General features: G+C 51.3%; 6 protein-coding genes across 6 annotated transcripts; 3 read left to right on the top strand and 3 right to left on the bottom strand.

The window, feature by feature from the left end:
* Positions 1-83: 83 nt before the first annotated feature.
* On the top strand, positions 84-6,002 carry SCP_0103940 (Brefeldin A resistance protein; the record flags this gene model as incomplete). The annotated part of the gene is made up of 29 exons (XM_027752631.1): positions 84-398; positions 464-485; positions 536-641; positions 692-888; positions 946-1,315; positions 1,368-1,863; positions 1,923-2,045; positions 2,103-2,144; positions 2,203-2,361; positions 2,414-2,581; positions 2,633-2,657; positions 2,717-2,757; positions 2,813-2,871; positions 2,920-3,115; positions 3,167-3,333; positions 3,384-3,532; positions 3,589-3,705; positions 3,759-4,264; positions 4,330-4,495; positions 4,543-4,726; positions 4,775-4,842; positions 4,898-4,912; positions 4,968-5,071; positions 5,120-5,254; positions 5,313-5,470; positions 5,523-5,679; positions 5,737-5,818; positions 5,883-5,906; positions 5,968-6,002. 29 exons carry the CDS (start codon positions 84-86, stop codon positions 6,000-6,002), a joined length of 4,386 nt encoding a protein of 1,461 aa, XP_027608432.1.
* A 504-nt stretch (positions 6,003-6,506) lies between these two features.
* SCP_0103930 (hypothetical protein) lies at positions 6,507-7,621 on the bottom strand (the record flags this gene model as incomplete). The annotated part of the gene is made up of 2 exons (XM_027752630.1): positions 6,507-6,563; positions 7,415-7,621. The coding sequence occupies 2 exons, from the start codon at positions 7,619-7,621 to the stop codon at positions 6,507-6,509; spliced, it is 264 nt and encodes an 87-aa protein (XP_027608431.1).
* A 3,049-nt stretch (positions 7,622-10,670) lies between these two features.
* On the bottom strand, positions 10,671-11,250 carry SCP_0103920 (Probable prefoldin subunit; the record flags this gene model as incomplete). The annotated part of the gene is made up of 5 exons (XM_027752629.1): positions 10,671-10,694; positions 10,758-10,811; positions 10,862-10,952; positions 10,998-11,164; positions 11,218-11,250. 5 exons carry the CDS (start codon positions 11,248-11,250, stop codon positions 10,671-10,673), a joined length of 369 nt encoding a protein of 122 aa, XP_027608430.1.
* A 263-nt stretch (positions 11,251-11,513) lies between these two features.
* Positions 11,514-15,099, top strand: SCP_0103910 (Pre-mRNA-splicing factor cwf10; the record flags this gene model as incomplete). Its single annotated transcript, XM_027752628.1, has 13 exons — positions 11,514-11,694; positions 11,751-11,949; positions 12,001-12,139; positions 12,199-12,575; positions 12,627-12,751; positions 12,803-13,152; positions 13,204-13,466; positions 13,520-13,957; positions 14,013-14,226; positions 14,282-14,369; positions 14,422-14,540; positions 14,595-15,002; positions 15,058-15,099. The coding sequence occupies 13 exons, from the start codon at positions 11,514-11,516 to the stop codon at positions 15,097-15,099; spliced, it is 2,943 nt and encodes a 980-aa protein (XP_027608429.1).
* A 248-nt stretch (positions 15,100-15,347) lies between these two features.
* SCP_0103900 (Calnexin homolog) lies at positions 15,348-17,452 on the top strand (the record flags this gene model as incomplete). The annotated part of the gene is made up of 9 exons (XM_027752627.1): positions 15,348-15,434; positions 15,493-15,903; positions 15,972-16,090; positions 16,145-16,316; positions 16,373-16,475; positions 16,534-16,642; positions 16,698-16,845; positions 16,898-17,281; positions 17,339-17,452. The coding sequence occupies 9 exons, from the start codon at positions 15,348-15,350 to the stop codon at positions 17,450-17,452; spliced, it is 1,647 nt and encodes a 548-aa protein (XP_027608428.1).
* A 205-nt stretch (positions 17,453-17,657) lies between these two features.
* On the bottom strand, positions 17,658-22,527 carry SCP_0103890 (Putative ATP-dependent RNA helicase; the record flags this gene model as incomplete). The annotated part of the gene is made up of 22 exons (XM_027752626.1): positions 17,658-17,686; positions 17,743-17,911; positions 17,969-18,253; positions 18,310-18,489; positions 18,549-18,776; positions 18,832-18,962; positions 19,023-19,134; positions 19,185-19,370; positions 19,422-19,610; positions 19,666-19,839; positions 19,899-19,964; positions 20,014-20,111; positions 20,166-20,572; positions 20,631-20,759; positions 20,817-20,923; positions 20,977-21,214; positions 21,266-21,411; positions 21,463-21,603; positions 21,664-21,759; positions 21,814-22,113; positions 22,166-22,283; positions 22,337-22,527. The coding sequence occupies 22 exons, from the start codon at positions 22,525-22,527 to the stop codon at positions 17,658-17,660; spliced, it is 3,720 nt and encodes a 1,239-aa protein (XP_027608427.1).
* Positions 22,528-22,843: the final 316 nt, after the last annotated feature.

Genomic DNA, 22,843 nt, shown 5'->3' with positions numbered 1-22,843 from the left:
CCCTGATCCGCCCAGTTTAAATATTACACCATGCGTGCGGTAATCTTTGTCCCTCCCCCCTCACTCGTCGAGTATCTCTCCCAATGTCAGAAACTCCTCCGGACGATTCCCTTTGGGGAGGTGACACTCCCGTTGCTCACCATGTCGATGTCGCCCAAGCGGAGGCCGATTTTGAGTTGCTATCTCGACAACTAACGAGGCGTGCCACTGCCGTTCAGAACGAGAAGGATCTCGAAAAGAAGGATATCGAGAAGAGCATTGAGGAACAGCCCTTCGACCTACGTGAATACCTCTCCTCCTCGAATGACGCGAACCAGGAAGCCGGCATCATGCACAAGCATGTCGGTGTCACTTGGGAACGGTTACGCGTCGATGTCATCGGCGGAACAGGCCATAAGGTGTGTACATATGCTTTGTGGAGAGGAGGTTCATTTCGTTTATGTGGCATGTGTAAACCTTCAAGATATATGTCAAAACGTTCGGCAGTAAGCAATGTCGTCTTTGACTTGATTTTTCGTACTGAGAGGCGCTGCAGCGGATGCACTCAACTTTTTCCTCACGCCCATCCTATGGGCATGGTCACTCATTACATGGATGGTCCCCGTGAAGCGCCACATGGAAACTACTACAATCCTTCATGAGTGAGTCCATCAATCAAGTCCCGTCGGTGTAGCACTCACCATTCTCAAAGGTCTGACGGTGTTCTCAAACCTGGAGAAATGTGTCTGGTCTTGGGTTGTCCCGGAGCTGGATGCACTACTTTCCTCAAAACGATAGCGAATGATAGGGAGTCGTACGCAAATATCTCGGGCGACGTGCTCTATGCTGGAATTGATGCACATGAAATGGCTAAAATGTACAAGGGTGAAGTCACCTATAATCAAGAAGGTTTGTTGGTTCACCTTCCTCACAGCAGCACGAGATTTCGATTGACGTCGTGCATAGATGATCTACATATTGCAACGCTGACTGTTTCCCAGACTCTTGAGTTTGCTCTGTCGCTTAAGACTCCTGGCCCGAATGGTCGTCTCCCTGGAATGTCTCGTAAAGAGTTCGATCAGACCGTGAAGAATACTCTCCTCCGTATGCTGAATATCTCGCATACCGCGAACACGTACGTTGGCGATGAGTTTGTCCGTGGCGTCTCTGGAGGGGAGCGTAAGCGTGTCTCCATCGCAGAAATGATGGCTACGCGCGCGCATGTCTTGTGTTACGATAATTCCACTCGAGGTCTCGACGCGAGTACTGCCCTCGACTTCATCAAGGCTCTGCGAGTAATGACCGACGTTCTTGGGCAGACTGTGTTTGTGACGTTGTAAGTCTTTTGTCTCAGATGCCGCTCTGGAAGCTTGCTGACATGAGCATAGGTACCAGGCTGGCGAGTCGATCTATGAGCAGTTTGACAAAGTTCTCGTCCTGGACAAGGGTCGCCGAGTATACTTTGGCCCGCCTGCCCAAGCCCGCCCCTATTTTGAAGGCTTAGGCTTCTTGCCAATGCCCCGCCAGAGTACTCCGGATTACGTGACAGGCTGTACCGATCCTAATGAACGCCAGTTTGCACCCGGCCATTCCGAGGCGGACGTACCTTCGAGCCCCGAGGAACTGGAATCTGCCTTCTTGGGCTCGTCATTCGCTCGTGAAATGAAAATGTCGCTAGAGGAATACAAGAAGTTGATGGCGGCGGACAAGGCGGACCAGGAGGCGTTCCGGGCTGCCGTGCTCGCTGACAAGAAGCGGGGGGTCTCGAAGAAGAGCCCGTACACGCAGGGCTTCATTGGCCAAGTTCGTGCCTTGACTCTTCGTCAATTCCGCATGCGGCTCCAGGACAGGTTCCAGCTCATCACCAGTTTTGGCTTGTCCATCGTGAGTTTGTTAAATGCCGAGTTTTAGAACGGATTGGTGGGGTGCTGACTCGAGCGTAGGTCCTCGCCCTTGTTATCGGCGGTGCGTACTTCGACCTAAAGCCGGATTCTGCTGGCGCGTTCACGCGGGGTTCGGTGATTTTTGCTGGAATGCTCACCGTCGCCTTGGACACGTTCGGAGAGGTATGTTATTTGTGGCGTGTGTAGCCTCTCCTTCTTTACTGAATGCTCCGCTCCTAGATGCCTGCGCAAATGCTCGGACGGCCGATTATCAAGAAACAGGTGTGTTTAACGGGATTATCAGTCTTCGAAAAAATATGCTGAGTGCACTCCTATAAAGACCAGCTACAGTCTGTACCGTCCAGCGGCTGTAGTAATCGCCAACACGTTCGCAGACATACCTTTCTCCGCATCGAGGGTTTTCATCTACAACGTAATAATCTATTTCATGGCCAATTTATTCCGTTCCGCAGGCGGCTTCTTCACATTCCACCTCTTTGTGAGTGTTCCTCCTTCATGGAGTGCTGTTATGCCACTTATGCCTTTCACAGGTCTACTTGACATTCCTTACGATGCAAGGGTTCTTCAGGACGTTCGGGTACATGTGCTCGAATTTTGACGCTGCATTCCGGATCGGAACCTTCTTCATACCGAACATGGTTGGGTATACAGGTTACCAGATTCCTGTCTTGACGATGAAACGCTGGTTGTTTTGGATTGTGAGTGACGATTAATAGTTCATGCAAGTGCGAAGGTTGACAGTCGGATAGTACTACATAGACCCCCTCGCGTATGGTGCGTTCAATAACCTAACCTGTTCGGATAGAGCAGTCCGTATTCACGTTGCTCTATAGCGTTGACTGCGTGTCTGGAGAATGAATTCATGCGATTTGACGTATGTTGCAGTGCTTCTACGACATTCTATCACCCGTTCATCTTTGATGTCATAGGTGACGTGCAATGGCAATTACATCGTACCCCGGAACCCCCCCGGTTCTACCACCTACCCGTACGTCGTTTCGCCCTTACCCTCACCGCTTATTGACGCCAGGTATAGGGATGGTCTTGGTCCGAACCAGGTCTGTACTTTGTACGGATCTGTGCCAGGCCAGACCTTGGTTTCCGGCCATTCGTATCTGGAAACTGGGTACGGAATTAACACGCATGATCTTTGGCGTCGTAATTTCCTTGTGCTCGTGGGCTTCTTCTTCTTGTTCCAGCTCACGCAGGTCCTCTTGGCAGAGTTCTACACGGTAGGTTTTCTTGACATGGGGTCTTGTATCTCCATTGATAGTCCGCTGTAGCAATTCGGCAGTGGTTCTGGTGCTACCATTTTCGCTAAGGAGGATGCTGACATGAAAGCTCGCAATGCTGTCCTCCGCGAAAAGAAGGAGCAACGCGCCGGACAGTCCGGCGCAGACAAAAAAGAAAAGCTCGAGCTGACTGAGTCTCGGACGTCGCAGGCCCAGAGGTATGACTTTCTACCTCATCTACGGTGGATTGTAACCTGACTGTGTGCAGCAATACGGTCGCCCAGCGCAGGAGCTTCACGTGGGAGAAGATCAACTACTTCGTTCCAGTGGAAGGAGGTACTCGCAGACTTCTCCATGACGTATATGGATATGTCAAGCCCGGCACATTGACTGCGTTAATGGGCTCGTCCGGAGCAGGTAAGATCCATGAAGTTTTATCCGTCAGTTTGTTCAACTAACCTGAACCACTCCAGGCAAAACAACATGTCTGGATGTTCTCGCACAACGCAAGAACATTGGTGTTGTCTCGGGTGATTTGCTTCTGGAAGGACGTGCCCTTCCGCGCGACTTCGCGCGTAGGACGGCTTATGGTGCGTTCGCTCAGAATACTTCCTCGTTCGCCAGGTTGCTAAAGCCCACTTAGCTGAGCAGATGGATGTGCACGAAGGTACCGCAACTGTGAGAGAGGCGATGAGGTTTTCAGCATATCTTCGTCAGCCCAGCGACGTTTCCAAAGCCGAGAAGGACGCTTACGTGGAGGAGATGATTGAGGTCCTCGAGTTACAAGACCTCGCTGACGCGGTGGTGTACAGCCTTGGTGTCGAAGCGCGCAAGCGACTAACGATTGGGGTGGAACTTGCGAGCAAACCGTCCCTACTTTTCTTAGATGAGCCAACCTCTGGCTTGGACGGCCAGAGCGCGTGGAATGTTGTCAGGTTCTTGCGCAAACTCGCAGATGGTGGACAGGCCATCCTCTGCACCATCCACCAGCCCTCCAGCATGCTCATACAGACATTCGACAAGCTGCTTTTACTGGAACGCGGAGGTGAAACGGTATATTTTGGAGATATCGGAGCAGACTCACGTATCCTCCGGGCATATTTTGCTCGTCATGGAGCGGTATGCCCCAATAATGTGAATCCTGCCGAGGTAGGTGTATTCGTTGCAGCCGATCGATGTATCCGAAATGTTGATTTCTGATGTGATTCGCTTAGTTCATGTTGGATGCAATAGGTGCCGGCTTAGCTCCTCGTATCGGCGATAGGGACTGGAATGACATCTGGCTGGATTCCCCTGAATATGCTGAGGTACGAGCCGACATAGATCGCATCAAGCATGAAGCGGATCGCCCGCAGAATGAGTCTGACGCTGCAACTACATGTGAGTTTGACCATCAATTGGAGGTATTGGCTAACGGTCTTTTCAAGATGCGGCGCCCTTCTGGTACCAAATGCAGGTAGTAGTAAAGCGCAATACTATGATGTTGTGGCGCTCCCCGGATTATGTCTTTAGTCGCCTTTTCGTGCATGCTTTCATATCATTGTTCGTCTCGCTGCCGTTCCTGCGACTTGGGAACAGTGTGCGTGAGCTCCAATATCGCGTCTTTGGCATGTGAGTGTCCGGTATTGAGACTTTGACCTGCGACTTATCTACCTACAGATTTTGGACCACGATCGTACCTGCAATTATCATGGGCCAGTTGGAACCGCTGTGGATTCTCAATAGAAGTAAGTCGTGCATAGTCTTCCGTAGGATCTTCTTAATAATCAATGACGTACATAGGAATATTCATTCGAGGTGAATGAACGATGCACACTTGTATGAGTTACCATTATGCTAATATGTTGTGCAGAATCATCCAGCCGTATCTATTCGCCGTACGTGTTCGCTGTCGCCCAGCTCGTCGGTGAAATACCTTATTCGATACTTTGTGCCATCCTATATTGGGTGCTCATGGTATGTCCTTTTCGCTCCAATTCACCCTGAGTCTCAGTATTCGCTCAGGTATACCCGATGGGATTCGGCAAAGGAGCAGCGGGAACGAGAGGCACATTTTTCCAGCTCCTAGTCATTCTGTTCATGGAGTTATTCGGTGTGAGTCTAGGCCAGTTGATTGGGGCACTCTCCCCGAGTATGCAGGCAAGTTGTCGTTCTCTCTCTTGAAGCGACCCTTTAAGTAATACTTGAACGATGCCAGATCGCTCCGCTGTTCAATCCCTTCATCGGTGTGTTCTTGGGGACTTTCTGTGGGGTCACCATACCGTACCCTACGATGGAGAAATTCTGGAAAACCTGGATGTACCAGCTAGATCCGTTCACTCGCACCCTCAGCTCTATGCTGTCGACTGAATTACAGTGAGTACCTCTCTCGTCCCTTCTCCGACCTCATACCGAAAAACGTTGGTAGTGGTCTCGTCATTCGGTGTCGCAGCGATGAGTTCTCCATCTTCAACCCGCCATCCGGACAGACCTGTCAGCGTTGGGCGGGCGAGTTTGTCGCTGCATTCGGTGGTTACCTGAACAACCCAAACGCCACTGAATCCTGCCAGTACTGCCAGTACGCTGTGAGTACCTGCGCGTCCGTGATACTAGGATCCTAACCAAGTCATGCCATGAATCAGTCCGGCGATGAGTACTTCACGCCGCTGAACATTCGATACTCGAACCGTTGGAGGGATGCCTTTATTTTCTTGTCGTACTCTGGTGAGTGTATCTTTGAATAACATCAACTTGGAGATACAGTTTTTCATTAACGGCACACTAATAGTGTTCAACGTCATTGTCACGATCAGTGAGTTTCTTGTGCCTTCCGCACTTGACTCATAATTGACGACCAATATCTCCATGTACAGTTGCCTCGCGCTTCCTGCGCTACGCGAAACGTTAGACGGCATTTCACTATCAATTCTCCGCACATGCATCCGCAATATCTCTAGAAGCACTTTCGATAGATGCATCAAGCACATCGTACGATTTCAACTCTAACGTCTATTCTAATCACTCGCCTTGGTGCTGTTTTCCACTCGTTCTCACGCGCAATTCTTTATCGACCCTCGTCTTGATCGGAGACGGAACTATGCAGACTGCTCATTCTCTAGATGTCTGTCGTAGAGTACCTTATTTGGATGTGTAGCTTGTGTAGCACATAATAACATAGATTTATCGCGCTTTAAATGTCTGAGTGACTTTTGCTTCGCGATCACGTGCCTGGACGCGGTTGTGGCTCCAATCGCTTGTGCGGACTTGCACATATTTCTTTGTCGATAGTACACCCTATCAGATTACGTATGCCTTGACGAACAAGAATTGAACGAAACAGCTACATAACGATACCCCCAGCGCAAGCATTTCCAGCAACAGACACAATGGAGCCTCACAGCGCATAGAGCCTTCAGTGGTCTCGCCAGAATTGTACCGGAACGTCGGAGCACCCGCGGTACAGACTAGCCTAGCATACATCAGGAGGAGTTTCGGGAGGGGAGTAATAGCCACATAGCAACAGCAGAAGAACATGTAGCCGCAGACAAGAGGTTGCTCCAGTAGTGGATATGCCGGGAAGTGGGCACTCAAGCTCGAATTACTGGAGATAGGAAGACAGTGCTCAAAGAAAAATACGAACCACCACATGAATGTACAAGACGATAAGTAATGATCACAGTTCAGTCGAGGGGGCATGCAACATAATTCTCAGATAAGATGATCAAGAAAAAGGGGAGAGACGAAAATAAAACGAGACAAACATGGAAACAGAAGCATAGCGTGCCGCCGGATTCAGAAGCAGACAAACATCGACAGATTGAAGCAGCGATATGAACCAGAGCCGCACACAGCAAAAGAGGATCAAAGCACCACTGTCGGCACATAAAGTTCCACGCAAGTCGATGCGTAACCAAGTGCATTGCCGCCTCCGCAGGATAAGAACAATCATAGGAGTCTATACGACGGGCATAGCTGCAGTCATATTTTCAAAGGGCATACTTCCACGACAGATGCAAGGCAGTCCCGATATGAATAGCTGTCACAGTAGAGATCACAGCCAGTGGAGAAGGCCGAGCCAAGAGAGAACAACCGGATTCCATCGCGCCATAGTCAAAGCCAGAAGAGCAACCGCCGCAACCGCCGAGACCGCTGAGACCGCCGAAGAGCAATGTTGTCGAGCAGAATAGTCATGTCAATAGTCGAGGAGTACAGAGCCCATACTTATTACCAGATATAGCACCAGCCCGAGCATAAAGGCGAAGCACGATAGCCATGGTTACTAGAACAAGCAGTGACGCCGCCTAGAACTGAAAGGCCAACCACCAGCTCGCGGACAGCAGAAGGAAGGAGCACACCTTGAGTTTTTGTGAAGCTCGGATGCGGCGCGAGTTGGTTTCGCCCGCCGCCCGAAGGCGACAGGGTACTCGTCCCGAGGACCACATAGAGGTCCGCGCCATCCTCAGGGGGGTCTTTCCACGCGATTGTCGGTTCAGAAAAGCGAGTGTAAAAGAGAAGGAAGACCAGCATCTGCAACTGGTGTTTTTCTCGGGGGTCTACAGCCGCCTATGTAGGACTATGTAGGCTCGGCTAGCACTCGGCTAGACAAGTCCCTACTATATAGTCCTATGTAGCCCGTGTAGACTTGTTGCAGTTTCCAGATGAGCCTCAGTGCCACAGTACGTCGCCAAGCCCAAGCCCAAGCGTTCAGAACGCGTCATCAGTACAGAGAACGCTGCACGAGGTGATACCCGTCGCGTAAGATGAGCAATAGTAAGCCGTCGACAGTCCAGCCAGAACCGTAGGAGATTGTCGCCAGAAGTAAGCTACAAGTCGAGCCATCGGTCGAGCCTCCTCAGCACACCCCAGCCAGCTCAAGTTCAGACTAAGTACGTCGCCAGTCTCAGACTGAGTATCGCCAGTCACCCACACACCCACCGTCGACAGAAGCAAGCAGAGTCAGCCGCCATCAGATTCGCCACAGAAGTCCAAAGGCAGTGTGGCCACAAGTGTTGCCCAGCTCAGCTAGCGTTATCAATGTCGCCGCAGCTTAGAACTCAGACATCCTCGCCAGTATCCAAGGCCCACCTACCCACCGTAGACAGAACAAAAGTCAACCGCCAGAGTCGCCGTCGAAGCCAGTGTGGCCACAGGTGGTCCCTAGCTCCGCAAATGCTGTTGATGGGTCGCCTAGCCTAAAGCCTAGTTCAGTACTGTAGTTGCCGTCGAAGAGTAGAGAACCACAGACGTCGCCACATGGGTCATTGCCGTTGAAGGGTACAGTGCCGATATTGTCACAGACAGACCGCCGACCAGTATTGAGATGTCGCAGCAGCACTGTCTTCAGTTATCGCCGTCGATGAGTACAGAACCGTTGTGGCAAAAGTGGTGGTCACCGTCGCCAGAACAAAAGGTAAATACAGTCAACGACGAAGAGGTCGCATCGCCGTGTCACCCGGCCATACAAGCCAACCAGCGACCCCAGTCAGAAATCCAACTTGGAGATGGTCTTGAGGATATTAGAGCGCAAAGTTGAGTGACCTGCGGTGAAGCACGCGTCGGTGGGAGTAAATGGCGGACTAAAACATCGAGAAAAAATTTACCTTCGCTGTTTCACCTGTCGCCGCGGACACTAAAAGTTGAGTAATGTTGCTAGAGGATGGGAGAGACGTTGAGAGCTCAAGGACTCCGAGGGGACACCAGTGAAGAGGAAAATGATGGGAAAGAGAGTGAAGCAGAGCCCTATATATACTTTTCTGAGCAGCATCCGCAGCGTTGCTTTAACCTAGCCGACAGGGCACGCTTGGACCCTCAGTAGTGCACTGGCATTGTTCGACTGCCCAAAGCGTGGATGAGTTGCCAAATCGAGCGAGCAGTGCAACGCGCCACACGGAGCAAACGGCACGAGGCTCGGACAATGGGACCCAAGATCGGAAGCTGTCCGCAGCTTCAGGCCTATTGGACTGCCGCTTTACACCAGAACCGACAATACTTGCTGCACCAGAGTCCTGTGGCGGGAATGCAGAAGCAGATATCCTACACAGGACGCATAACCCCTTTTTTCCCGAGGAAATAACTTGGAAAAATGTGTGGAAATCAATAAAGTTATACTGCAGGAAAAACATGAGGAAAAAACGTGTAAAAGAACAAAGCATTTCCGCAGTTTTTCCACTGGAAATAAGTTGGTTGCCAAATATAGTAATTTTGTCCGGGTTTTGGCATGTCCTGGCATGTCCAGTTGCCTGATATGGTAGGCAACTTATTTCCAAGGGAAAAATCGTGAGAATGTTTTGTTCTTTTCTCACTTTTTTCTCGAGGTTTTTCCTCTGAAAATATATTATTGATTTCCATGCTTTTTGCCAGGTTATTTCCAATGGATAAAAGTGGTAATGCTTCCTGTGCTAGGAGAGACTCAGTTAGTATGTTTCTGATGAACGCGTACCAGCTGTCACAGTCAAGATGCGATGAGTTTACCTTGAATGACGACACGCGGACCAAGTTGACCTACAGTTTTTCGATTATTTCAGGCTCGACTTCTCGACATCATTTTTGCACACATCCAGGTAGTCAAATATTCAACGTTCAAGTCCAGATGAAGAAAATAGTCCTCCCCGTATCGGTGTATGAGTTAGCAATCCAGCTCGATCCGCGACGACCGCCAGCGACGACACAAAGCTTTTTGGTCTCATATTCGTGTTACACTTTCGTATCTAATTTACCATCCATCGCACCTCGTCGAATGGATTTTTCTTCTAGGCAGTGAAGCCAAGGATGCTCACAGCAGTGAGATTACCACGGATGAACACGTCTCGAGCTTCTTCGGAGACAAAGTTCGTGGCGATGTTCCCAGTGCACCAGCGTCCTGGACAAAGGTGAATGAATGAAACATGCCCCAATTTTTGGTTGGTATCGAGTGTTCAAACATCGGTAGGTGTAACACGCACACGTTTCTACGTACTGGTTTACCTTGAAGGGCGATCTAATCACATCGACGTCGATGGCACCACATTTCTCTTCCTTCACGATGTTTCGTGCATTGGCGCGAGTTCTGACAAAACTGCTGTCGGATGATGTCCAGTCGCAATTGAGGTCGCCGGTTTCTTCGAGCTGGACTTCATCCGATGAGATCATTTCCGGTGATGCGGAGATATTTGGTAAATGGTTTGAGGAAGCGGGAGTAGTTGATTGTATAGGGACATCTAAAGGACTGACCACTGATAGAGAGAAGCTCGAGAACGCTATAAGAGGTGGTTTCTGCATGCACACCTTGTTGGTCTTGAAGTTGGTTGCAGGATGTATAATGTTCGTCCACTAAATGTTTTCATTGAGTCTACGCAAGGAGTGTGCAGCCCGTATATATGCGCTCTATTGGAGCCATGCAGGCAGAGCCAGATAGTTGGTCGCTGTAGGAAATTGCGCATTCACGAGTTGGGGGTTATTACATTGATGGCGGATAACTCGGGCCAGGTGACGGAGTACTAGATTGTATGCAGCAGAGGAGTCTAAAATTAGCGAGGATGAAAACCTATTGATACAACAACTGCGGTATGGCGAGGGTAGAATACAGAGGACGCTGGTATCATTGTTTCGGTGCGTTTTGGAACTGGCAAACGGTAAATCCAGTTGAGCACTACGAAGAGAAGGGAACGGGTGAGAATGAACGTACGATATCGCGGAGCTGGCCTTGGGCGTCGTTGAATTGTTTCTCTAGGTATTTCGCCTAGAGGAGCGTTAAGTACCAATAGGCAAGAACGAAAGGAGTGAGCACACCTTCTTCGCCAAATTGTTGAGGTCATCAGCAAGCTCCTTCTCCTCCGTCTTGAGCTCCTTCTCCATTGTGGGGCGCGGGACCATCATGAACCTGCTCGCATTAGGCGGTGAAAGGATAGATGCACTGGCCACTCACATCTTCCCAACACCCTTGTACAGGTTCACATCGCCTTGTAGAGAAGTGATCTCCTCAATCGTCAGCTGCAGAATCCGCCGCTCTCGCTCCTTCGCGGCGATCTGCTGCCGTGATACATTCAGAGCGCGTTGCGACTGCACAGCGGTCTGCTGGATCTGCACCAGGATCTGTTGCGAGACTTCAATGACTTGTTCTGAACAAGAGAGACGCGACGACATACCTTGCGTAGTGTGTCGTCTGAGAGCGTGGCCATGGCAGGTCGACGACGGCGAAGTGGCGGGGCAACTTTGAAGACGCGTCGCGAGTTGGGCGCTTAGCGCTCCTGCTTTCTGCAACCGTCCACTGTGCTTCGGTCCTGCGGTTTCGCCACTCCACGTCAAAAACTCCTGAAGTGAACTTGCTGGGTCAATACTATTTGTGGTCATCTTTACTTTGCCTTTTTCTGCGGCTTTGCTTTTGCGTCGATCGTGTACAGTGCCCTCATAACTTTGCTCCACTAGCCGATTACTCTCCAACATGGCATCGTTCGAGGACTACGATGAGTTCGGAAACTACATTGGTGCCGACTTGGAGTCCGACGAGGAAGAAGAGGTCCCCCAAAACGAGTTCGTGCGCGAGGCGCAGGCCCAACCGCTTGAGGGTTACGAGGAGGAACCCATGGAGGTGCAGGAAGAGACGGCGTTGATGGAAGCTGACGGTACCTAGTCGGCCATCCTCTGTCCAGCTAATCATTTACATAAGAAGCTGCTCTAGAACCAGTACACAATGCGGTCGTTCTGCATGAAGACAAGCAGTACTACCCGTCAGCGGAAGACGTGTATGGACCCGAGGTAGAGACTCTAGTCCAGGAGGAGGATGCGCAACCGCTCTCCGAACCCATCATCGCGCCCGTGAAGGTGCGAAAATGGGCGGTGGAAGAGAGGGGAATGCCAGAGACGCGGTTCGACAAGGCGTAAGCATCATGTTCCTGCAGCCCTCCCCTCTTAATTTTTGATGTTGGCAGTTTCATGTTGAACATGACCGGATTTCCCGAGTTTGTGCGGAACGTCGCCATCGTGGGGCACCTGCACCACGGAAAGACGGCGCTGATGGACATGCTCGTGTTCGAGACCCATAAGATGGTATGGGATTCAGATCGTCAGGTTCGCTCGTTTCTCACATCGTCATTGCGACTAGCCCGACTGAGCTTTGCGTGTTGCAGACGCGGTATACGGACACGCACGTGCTGTCCCGGGAGCGGGAGATATCCATCAAGTCCTCACCCATGTCACTCGTCTTGTCGTCGAGCTCGGGGAAGTCACACCTCATTCACCTGATAGACACGCCGGGACATGTCAATTTTGTCGACGAGGTCGCAGCGGCGATGCGTCTTGTGGACGGTGTTGTCCTTGTGGTGGACGTCGTGGAGGGGGTCATGGTGAATACTGAGGCCGTCATCCGGCACGCCTTGCAGGAGGGGTTGAAGCTGACCCTCGTAGTGAACAAAATCGACCGCCTCATTCTCGAGTTGCGCATTAAGCCTGCGGATGCGTTCTACAAGATCAAACACACAATTGAGGAGGTCAACAATGTCATTAGGTTTGAACTACACGCTCTGCATATATGTGCCGCTCTGACAGGTATTACTAGTGCCATTAACCCAGATCCAGCCCTGCGACTGAGTCCAGAGAATGGAAATGTCGCGTTTGCAAGCACAGATATGCATTGGTGTTTCACTCTTCGCTCGTTTGCGCAGATGTATGCCGATACATACGGTACGGCGACATACACGGTCGAGTGCCACACCTGATTGCCCTTTATGCTAGGTCCGATGGACGTCCCCGCCTTCGCTAACCGTCTATGGGGCAACATCTACTTCAACAACGAGACCCGCAAGTTCTCGCGCAAGCCCGCGGATCCGGAGGCGAATCGCACCTTCGTGCACTTCATCCTCGAGCCGCTGTACAAGCTGTACAGTCAGGTGCTCAGTGAGGACACGGACACGCTCAAGGAGACGCTTGACGGCCTCCGCATCCAGCTTGCACCGGTAATGTACAAGATGGACGTGCGCCCGCTGCTAAAGGCCGTGCTCGACCAGTTTTTCGGACCGGCCACTGGGCTGGTGGACATGATTGTGGAGCATATACCGTCCCCGGTTGAGGCTACCGCGGCGAAGGTTCGGGTTTCGATTGCATATTTCAGAAGTTTAGAACTCATTTTCTGCCAGGTGGAATCGACTTACACGGGCCCTATGACATCGGAGTTGGTCTCAGCCATGAAGGCGTGCGACCCCGAGGGCCCGTTGATGGTGCAAGTCACAAAATTGTACCACACCACCGACGCGCAGTCGTTCAGGGCCTTCGGACGCGTAATTAGTGGTACCGTTCGGAAGGGCATGGACCTGAAGGTATTAGGAGAAGGTTACTCCCCAGAGGATGAAGAAGACATGGTCAAGGCTACCCTGGATGACGTATGGATAAGCGAAGCGCGGTGAGCCATTCGCCGTTTACAGCTGTATTGTGAAATTGACGGTGTCCCTGCAGATACTTCGTCCCTGCGGAAGAAGTCCCGGCGGGCAACCTGGTCTTGCTAGGCGGCATCGACGCGTCCATCACCAAGACGGCGACACTCGCTTCATTCGACATTGAGGATGACCTGCACATATTCCGGCCTATCAGGCACATGACGCAGTCTGTTCTGAAAATCGCGATTGAGCCCATCGCGCCCTCGGAGTTGCCGAAGATGCTGTCGGGCCTTCGGAGTGTCAACAAGTCGTACCCACTGGTGTCCACGAAGGTCGAAGAGAGCGGCGAGCATGTGGTAATTGGCACTGGGGAACTCTACCTCGACTGTGTCATGCATGATCTGCGCAGACTGTTTTCTGAGATCGAGATTAAGGTATCGGACCCTGTCACGAAGTTTTGTGAGACGGTGCTCGAGACGAGTGCGCTCAAGTGCTATGCCGACACGCCGAACAAGAAGTGAGTCCTCTACTTATCCCGTCAGAGCCAATTGTTGATAGTCATTACTCTCCAGGAACAAGATCACCATGATTGCAGAGCCGCTGGAGCGAGGCATCGCAGAGGACATTGAGACCGGTCGTGTTACTATGCGTATGTCCGCCAAGGAGCGCGGGAAGTTCTTCGAGGACAAGTATCAGTGGGACCTGCTCGCCTCCCGATCAATATGGGCGTTTGGGCCGAACGATAATGGTGCGAATATTCTGCTTGACGACACACTACCATCGCAGGTAATTGCTGATTCGTACACGCGTCACTTCCAATCCGGCTGATGATGATATGCAGATTGACAAGAAGCTACTGAGCACTGTCAAGGAGCACATCAAACAAGGCTTCCAATGGGGTACTCGTGAAGGACCCTTGTGCGATGAACGTCAGTGCATTTACCGTTATCCATACCGATGGCTAATCGCCACCTCATGCAGCAATGCGCAACGTCAAGTTCCGCATACTCGACGCGAGCCTTGCACAAGAGCCAATCTTCAGGGGTGGCGGGCAAATCGTGCCAACCGCGCGTCGTGTTTGTTACTCATCGTTCCTGATGGTGAGCAGATTGACTAGGTTTGCGCACACATCAGTCTTAAGTCCAATATTCTAGGCTACACCACGACTTATGGAGCCTGTTTATTTCGTGGAGGTGCAAGCACCGGCGGATTGTATTTCGGCAGTGTATACCGTTCTGGCCCGGCGGCGTGGACATGTCACGCAAGACATTCCGAAGGCGGGCTCGCCGTTGTACACAGTGAAAGCGCTCATTCCTGTGATAGACGCGAACGGTTTCGAGACGGACCTGAGGACGGCGACACAAGGGCAGGCGTTCTGCTTGCAGGTGTTCGACCACTGGTCAATCGTGCCAGGTGACCCGACAGACACGAGCATCAAGCTCCGGCCTCTGGAGCCCGCGTCAGGGCAAGCGTTGGCGCGAGATTTGGTACTCAAAACCCGGCGGCGGAAGGGTCTCGGTGATCAGATCGCCGTGTCAAAATATTTGGACGACGAGTTCATAGTGCGCGATCATGCATTTGAAGTTGGTGTATTTGCGCTGACTGTCTCTTCTGCAGCTTGCGTTATCGGCGTCGGGGCATGCAGATTTGCTGGGTTAGTTTGTGTAATGTAAGGTGTAGATAGGTGGTGAACACGCTCGCTTTCGTTCTCATCATGATGGGGAAACGCGTGGAATATGAACACAACGGGGAGGTGCACGTGGCAGGAGTGGAAAGTGTGTACGTGGCAGGTCACAGCCGAGGACATTTAGCAGAGACACCTGTCTTCTCCTCTTTACCTCACCCTCCTCGCTCTTTTCTTCCTTCCCATCTACATCTCCATCTTTCGGCTTGGTCCTTCGTACATAATGCGAAGAGTAGCGCTTTCCGCCGCCCTCCTGGCCCTCGCTGCCGCTACCGTGTCGGCTGTCGACGAGCCTAAGCCTGTCTTGAAGGCATGTCTGTATTACTCGCATCACGCCTCTCCAACCTTATGTCGCTCCTATCATACAGCCTACGGATATCAGGGCACCCTTCATTGAGCAGTTCTCCGAAGATTGGGCAGAACGTTGGACAGCGTCAGAAGCCACCAAGAAGACCTCCGTTGGCGGCGAGACCTTTAGCTACGTAGGCAAGTGGGCCGTCGAGGAGCCCATTATCTCCGTCGTCGAGGGCGACAATGGTCTCGTAGCCAAGACCAAGGCTGCCCACCACGCCATCTCCGCCCCCTTCTCTGACCCCATTGACTTTAGCGAGAAGCCCCTCGTCGTCCAGTATGAAGTCAAGTATCAGAAGGGCGGCAACTGCGGTGGAGGCTATCTCAAGCTACTTGAAGATGGCTTCCAGACGGAGGGCAAAGAGTTCTCTGACAAGACCCCATGGACAATTATGTTTGGTCCTGACTTGACATGTCCTGGGACGAAGGTATATATCTGGAGCCCTGTCCCGGTTCATCATGTTCGCAGCGCTTATTGGTTGATATTGCCGGCTAGATTCACTTCATATTCCGTCACAAGAACCCTATCACTGGCGAGTACGAGGAGAAGCACCTTAAGGTCCCTCCCAAGCCCACCATTGAGAAGCTTACGAACCTCTACACTCTCGTGCTGAAGTGAGCTATTTTTCAGCAATTTATATAGTGCCCATTCGTTGACACGTCACACAGTCCTGACAACACATTCGATGTGCTGTTCAACGGCGAAAGCAAGGCATCCGGCAACCTCCTTGAAGACTTCAACCCTCCTGTTAACCCGCCGAAGGAAATTGACGATCCCGAGGATTCCAAGCCCGCCGATTGGGTTGACCAAAAGAAGATCGCAGACCCCGAGGCGACCAAGGTTAGCACGAAATACTGCAGTCTTATGTATCTTCCAACTAATTTCCTACCCATAAGCCTGATGACTGGGATGAGGATGAGGCTTATGAAATTCCCGATGAGGATGCCGGTAAGCCTGAGGGCTGGTTGGATGACGAACCTGAGACGATCCCCGACCCTGGTATGCATAGCATCTTGGCCGAGCGTACTATTTCGTATTAATCTCGTCTTTGTAACAGACTCCGAGAAGCCCGAGGAATGGGATGACGAGGAGGACGGTGACTGGATCGCACCTACCGTTCGCAACCCCAAGTGCGACGAGGCACCCGGTTGCGGCGAGTGGAAGCGGTAGGTTTCATTCGGTTTTGTCCTTCGCCCGCTGAATTGTTTTCGCTACCTATAGTCCCACTAAGGCTAACCCGGCGTACAAGGGCAAGTGGTATGCCCCCTTGATTGACAACCCCGCATACATTGGCGAATGGGCTCCCCGCAAGATCCCCAATCCTGCCTACTTCGAGGATCTGAGCCCCGTTAAGAACCTAAACAAGATTGTTAGTACACTGGTCTCACTTCTATAAGCTGTCTGATATCCACTCATTACAGGGTGGTGTTGGTATCGAACTCTGGACCATGACCGAGGACATCCTCTTCGACCACGTCTACATCGGCCACTCCGTTGACGACGCCAAGGCTCTTGCCGCGGAGACTTTTGACATCAAGCACCCTCTTGAGGTTGAGCAGTCAAAGGCTAAGAAAGTCGTTGACGCCGATGAAGAAGAGGAGACGATCAGCTTCCAGGAGGATCCGATTGAGTTCCTGCGCGCCAAGATCTTCAAGTTCGTTGAGCTTGCCAAGCTTGATCCTCTTCTTGCGTTCAAGACCCAGCCTGAGACCGGCGCGGCCTTTGCACTTGCTGTTGTTACTCTGTTCGGTATGCTCGGTATGATGTTTGGTTTCATTGGAGCGTCTCAGGCAACAATCACCAAGGTATGGATATTTTTGACCTTCCACTTCCTTGCTGCTCACTGCCTGCTCTTTCGCTAGTCTTCGAAAAAAACTGACGCACCTACACCCGATGACAAGCAGAAGACCGAGACTACGCCTGTCGTGCCAGCGGGCGGAGAGAAGGTGGACACCACTCTGAAGAAGCGGAAGTAAAGGGAGGCGATGGTCCACCGCGTGCTAGCGTACTGTTACGACCTTATCCTGTTCTGTGCTTGTTTTGCAAAGATCATTTCTTATTTCTGGGCTCGTGCTGGCAGGAAATAGTATGGGTTTACCTCCATTTCAACATTGGCTATGATGGTACACTCAGTTCGCTGGATACACAATACACAAAATGTTGTCTACAAGAGCATATGAGCTAGAAATACAGACTTGCGGCGAATACAACTAAGGACGTATATACATCAGGCGTGCCACTCGCAAACATGGATTGCAAGACTCACTGTCTCTTTTGATTTTGATTTGGCACTCCTCCATCTTCTTGAATAACTCGGCATCGCCAATGACGCGAGCTGCGTCTCTGACTTCGCGGCAGGTCTCGTCCAGACGGGTGATTACACGGACGATGGTCCCTTCTGCCACATCTGTCAGCTCTGTGATTTGTTCAAACGGCTATGCGACCTTGTCAATTTACTGTCGAGGACAAGACGCAGAAGACAAAAAGCGTACCATGCCCTTCGCCCACTCGTATACAACCTCCATGAGACCGAACTTGAGCCCGCGGAACTCCACACCTGGGATCTTGTGCGCGTCCTGTATTCGCTCGACACGGTCGCTGATAGCCATAATGGCGTCGCGGCCCTGCTCGAGCTTGGAAGGAATGACAGGCTCCACGTCTGTCTTCTCCTGAAACACGAATGCCGACAGGAGCGCGACGACCTCCTCTGGCTCGTATGCCGCAAGTGTGTTCTCAAGGATTAGCTCGGTCAGGATGAGCTCGTTCACGGAGTTGATCTACACGAAGGTTCAACCGGTAACTAAGGCTGCGTTCATACGTTATAGCAACTCACCTCGCAAGCGACTCTGCCTTTGAGCAGGACTGTGGAATTTTCATCGATGAGTTTTAACTCCTTGAGAACGTCTATTCGTTGCTCGTAATCTGGAATCAACTCAAGGTTTTGGTCTGATAATGTCCGCTGGAGCTCAGCGATGTTGGCAAGAAGAACCTTCTCGCCATGAGTGACGATGTACTACAACCAAAGCCAGATGGTCAGCATCTCCAATCGGCTCTGTATTGCATGTTGCTCACATGGTCGTCGAAATCCTCGCAGAGAATACAAGCATAGCCAGGGAGGCGTTTCGCGAGTTCATTGCGCGAGCGTAGTGTCTCTTGGAAGTCTAACGAACGTATTCGACTCCAGTCCACCTCGGGTATACGTCCAGACGCTATCCAGTCACTCAAGACCATCGATAGAGACCCGATGGCATGTTGCATTGATGATATCCGATGACCCGAGACGATGAGATCCACTTCAACCTTCAAATGAATAGTCGGCCTATGTCGAGACCCAGATAGAGAATGGTGCACATACCTTGATTACGCAGTCGCACACCATCGCGACGCTCGTCAATGGCACAGGTCTGAGCTCGTACGTTGCATCGTCCACTGCGAGTGAAGCTGGCGTAAAGGGCCACCGCGGGGGTATGCTCTGAGCATCCACGTCTGTTGAAGTATATTATTAATCACTCATCAATTTAAATCGGGTACTGGGAGTATGCTCACCGTGTTTCCCACTCTTGGTATCGGGGTCTACCATGGCTAACATGTAGTACACTTTGACATTATCGGAAACACCCGCAGACTTCATCATGACTGCTATGTTTGATCTAAAATGCTATGGAGGTGTCACGTCACATCATCTTGGGAAGAAAAGCTCCAGCGCACCCCATCTCGGAGGATAACCACTCTTCCGATGCCCAGCAGCCTCAGACCTTGCGAATGTTTTGCAGCCATATTCAGCAGCATTTGATTATGTTCGATGATATCGAAGGATGTGTCGTAGTAACTTTCGATATCTGGTGAGCACACTTCGCAAGTTAGCTTCTCTCGTTTGGACAACGCCTTTTCGCTCTGCATCTCCAGCGGTGAGAACGTAGCAGCAAGAGGGAAATAAGAAACTACCTCGATCATTTTTCTCTGCTGGTGTGGGAGAAGTTTCTGGGACCTGTTCTCGGAGAAACTCCGTTTGATCATCTCCTCAACTCTCAGTGCCTCCACACGTAACAGATTGAGAATCATGTTGTACGTGAGGCGGAATTGTGATTGCAATTTTGACGGGGTACCAAGTATCATGGTCAACAAGGTGGTTTGCTAATAATAGCCAAAGTCTGAGTACCAGAAGGAATCCTCGTCGGAAGACACTGACCTCGGGAAGGTTATCGTTCGCCACTATCACGACAGTACCTGTCAGGTCCAGACCACGACGCCCAGCACGGCCCGCCATCTGTGTATATTCACCAGCCAGAATATCTCTGAAGCTACGGCCGTCGTGTTTCCGTATTCCTGAGAAAACCACACATTTTGCGGGCATATTCACCCCCTATTTGGACGAGTTGCATGAGAAAAAAGGGGAAGTCCCCGTTTTGTACTTGGACGCACCATAGCAAAGGTCTCCGTCGCAAACAAGACTTTCACTAAGCCACGGGCGAATAGCAGCTCTACGACCTGATTTGAATATTTAGCATTGCGTTAGTGAGATATTTCCGGCGCTCACCTCCTTCACGATAGGAAGTAGTCCACCATGATGTACGCCGATACCGCGAGAGAGTAAGTCGCGCATACGGCGGATTTGTGGCAGCTGTCTATCGGTCCCTGCTCGGCGAAACTATCAACTAAAAATGCATAGAAGATGCAGATGATACAGACCCTTCAATCGCGACAACGCCTTCTCAATTGCGACGTGTATCTCACTTTTCTCCACCGACGTACACAAATCGGCGTTTGTCAATGTTCCTGCATTTTCCTCGCATCGCTTCTTCGATAGAGTGAACACAACTACGGGCAGCAGCGCCTTCTTACGAAGGTGGCCCAGAAGATGCACGTATAGGTTCTTATCGGGCTGGTAGAATGTGCGAGGCGAGCCTCCCCGACCAGCCGGAGGGCCTCCTCGAACCGGCGCACCACCTCGTTGGCTGCCACGCCCGGAGGCACTACCGCGTTGTCCCCGCTGTGGCGCTGCCGCACGTGCTCCGAGACGCTGGACTGGAGGTAGGCCAGCTGCTTCGCGCTCCTTGTCTTGTTTCCGCCGGAGAGCTTCGCCTGCGTCTTTGTACCTGGTGACGGAACTCAGAAAGGCCAAAGTAGCATGGGAATGGGGATTGCTTCTCATACCCCTGTGTCACGAAATTCCTATCGGCGTCTACAATCTTGTATAGCTCTCGGCCAGCGTAAAGATAGTGTTCCAGCGGTACTGGTCGCTTCGCGGTCGAGATCACATATATATCTTTCTTCTTTGTGCGCCTTGGGAAGTGTCAAGTTCCATTCCGGAATCAGATGAAGGAGATATGGATGACTCACCCCACCCAGTCCGCAAATTCTTTTGTATTGGGAACAGTAGCGGACAACAGAATAATATTGACATGATCTGGAAGCATGATGATAACTTCCTCCCAGACGACACCTCTCTGTGCAATCTCAATGAGACATCATGCGAAGCAGATAAGTTCAACGAACTCACCTCCGCGTCGTTCACATAGTGGACTTCGTCGAAGATGACGAACTCAACGTCTCGAATTAGGTCGGCACCTTTGTACAGCATGCTGCGCAAGATTTCAGTGGTCATGATGAGACAGTTGGCCTCTGGGTTAATCTGCACATCTCCCGTCAAGATACCGACCGAGGACGACGAGAACGTCTGCTTGAAATCGCGGTACTTCTGATTTGATAGGGCTTTGATCGGTGATGTGTAGATAGCTCTGTAAGAAAGGTCAAAGAACGAGCAGCGCCGTAGGTCTTGATTGACGAACCGCGTCATATGTTTCGCGGCCAATGCAATGGCGTATTCAGCCACCACCGTTTTTCCCGCCGACGTGTGGGCAGCAACAAACACGGAGTGACCCATCTCAAGATGGTACACAGCCTGTTTCTGAAATGTGTCCAACTCGAACGGATACTGTCAGTGCAATGATGAGCGAATTGTATTGGAAAATCGGCAACCAAAGACCTTGTGGGCCATATCTGGAACCAGCTCGTGGAAGTTAGTGAGAGGCTTATTAATGTCAACTTCATGTGCCCAGTCTCGTTTCTGTATGTTGGTGCGCCGGTGGGATCTGCGCGAGGCGGGGATGGAACTTAGCTGGGATCTCTACACACGTAAACATAATATAAATTGCTGTCGTCTCAGTTGCATGAAGAGGCTGCTTACTGTAGTAGGGAGAAGTTCATCTATCTCGGACACACCGTTGACTACTGACGGACCAGAGATCGCATCCCCATTTAAGTAGAGAGGTACTTCGTCGTCCTGAAAAGATGGCGGTTAAGAAGTGGACCCCACTCGGAACAATATTATAGATACTTCGCCGTGGCCAATCTTCCCGCCCCCTTGCGAGGCTCTCTCCAGGTCTGCTAAAGCGGACTCTTCGGCATCATCGCCAGGAAGATGCAGCCCACGAGTCAATCCAGGTGCAACTGTTCTCAAGCCACGGGAATCTTCATGAAGATCACTCAGCGAGACTGGGTCTTTCCGTATCTCCTCCAACCCTCCAGGCCAGAATGGAACATATCCTGATTTTCCTCTAACGAAATTGCTACTGGGGCCAGGAGCGCGATCAAGGGACGTCGAGGTAAGTCCAGTCGTGACACGCGGATTGGAGACCTTGGGCCAGCATCAGCTCAAGAGGAGACAACATGGAATTCCAATGATTTACCTCTGTGTAGCCTGTAACACGGCCTTGAAGCCCAGTCCGAACGAATGCAAGGGTGGTAGGTGGGGGAGAAGGTTCGAGCTTTAGCAGCGATGGGATGGAAACTGGATGGTCCCAATGTCTAAAAAAACACTCATGTTTCAGAATTCATCCATAACGGTTGCATGAACGTACATTTGATAGGTGGGGAGCCAATGGTCGGGTAGCCGTTCCTTGGGTAATAGCAGCTTTTGCTCTATTTCTCTGTGCACCTGTTCTTGTGTGGGTAAGCCAGAGAATCCGAGCTCCTTGAGTAAATCTTGAGCATTCGCGGGAGTGGGACTCAGAATTTGTTCAATAACACCCCGGTACTTCTCATTCAGCATCGTCGGGACTCGAGAGCATTAAGCGTCTACAGTAAGCGCTCGCTGTCGCAATTTCAAGTTCGTCCACCAAAGTCTCGAGCTCGACTCTCAATCTCGAGCTTGCATGCACCATCTCAACGTACGTCGTAAACAGCTCCCACAGGCTGCAGTGGCTGGTGTTATACTCTGGCCGATCCTCTGACATGGATATCGACTGCACTCTCTCGCGGCGCTCGCCTCAATTGCACCCCACTCTTCCCCGACTAAGGCCGGGCAGGATGTCCCTCCCTGAAACTATTCGCTCCACTGGTCTTGCATCTGGTGTGACAAAGTCTGT

The sequence above is a fragment of the Sparassis crispa genome, assembly GCF_003851025.1.
Source record: "Sparassis crispa DNA, contig_000000F, whole genome shotgun sequence".
NCBI classification, from domain to species: domain Eukaryota; kingdom Fungi; phylum Basidiomycota; class Agaricomycetes; order Polyporales; family Sparassidaceae; genus Sparassis; species Sparassis crispa.
Note: the sequence above shows the minus strand (reverse complement) of the source record. Positions and strands in the feature narration are given on the sequence as shown.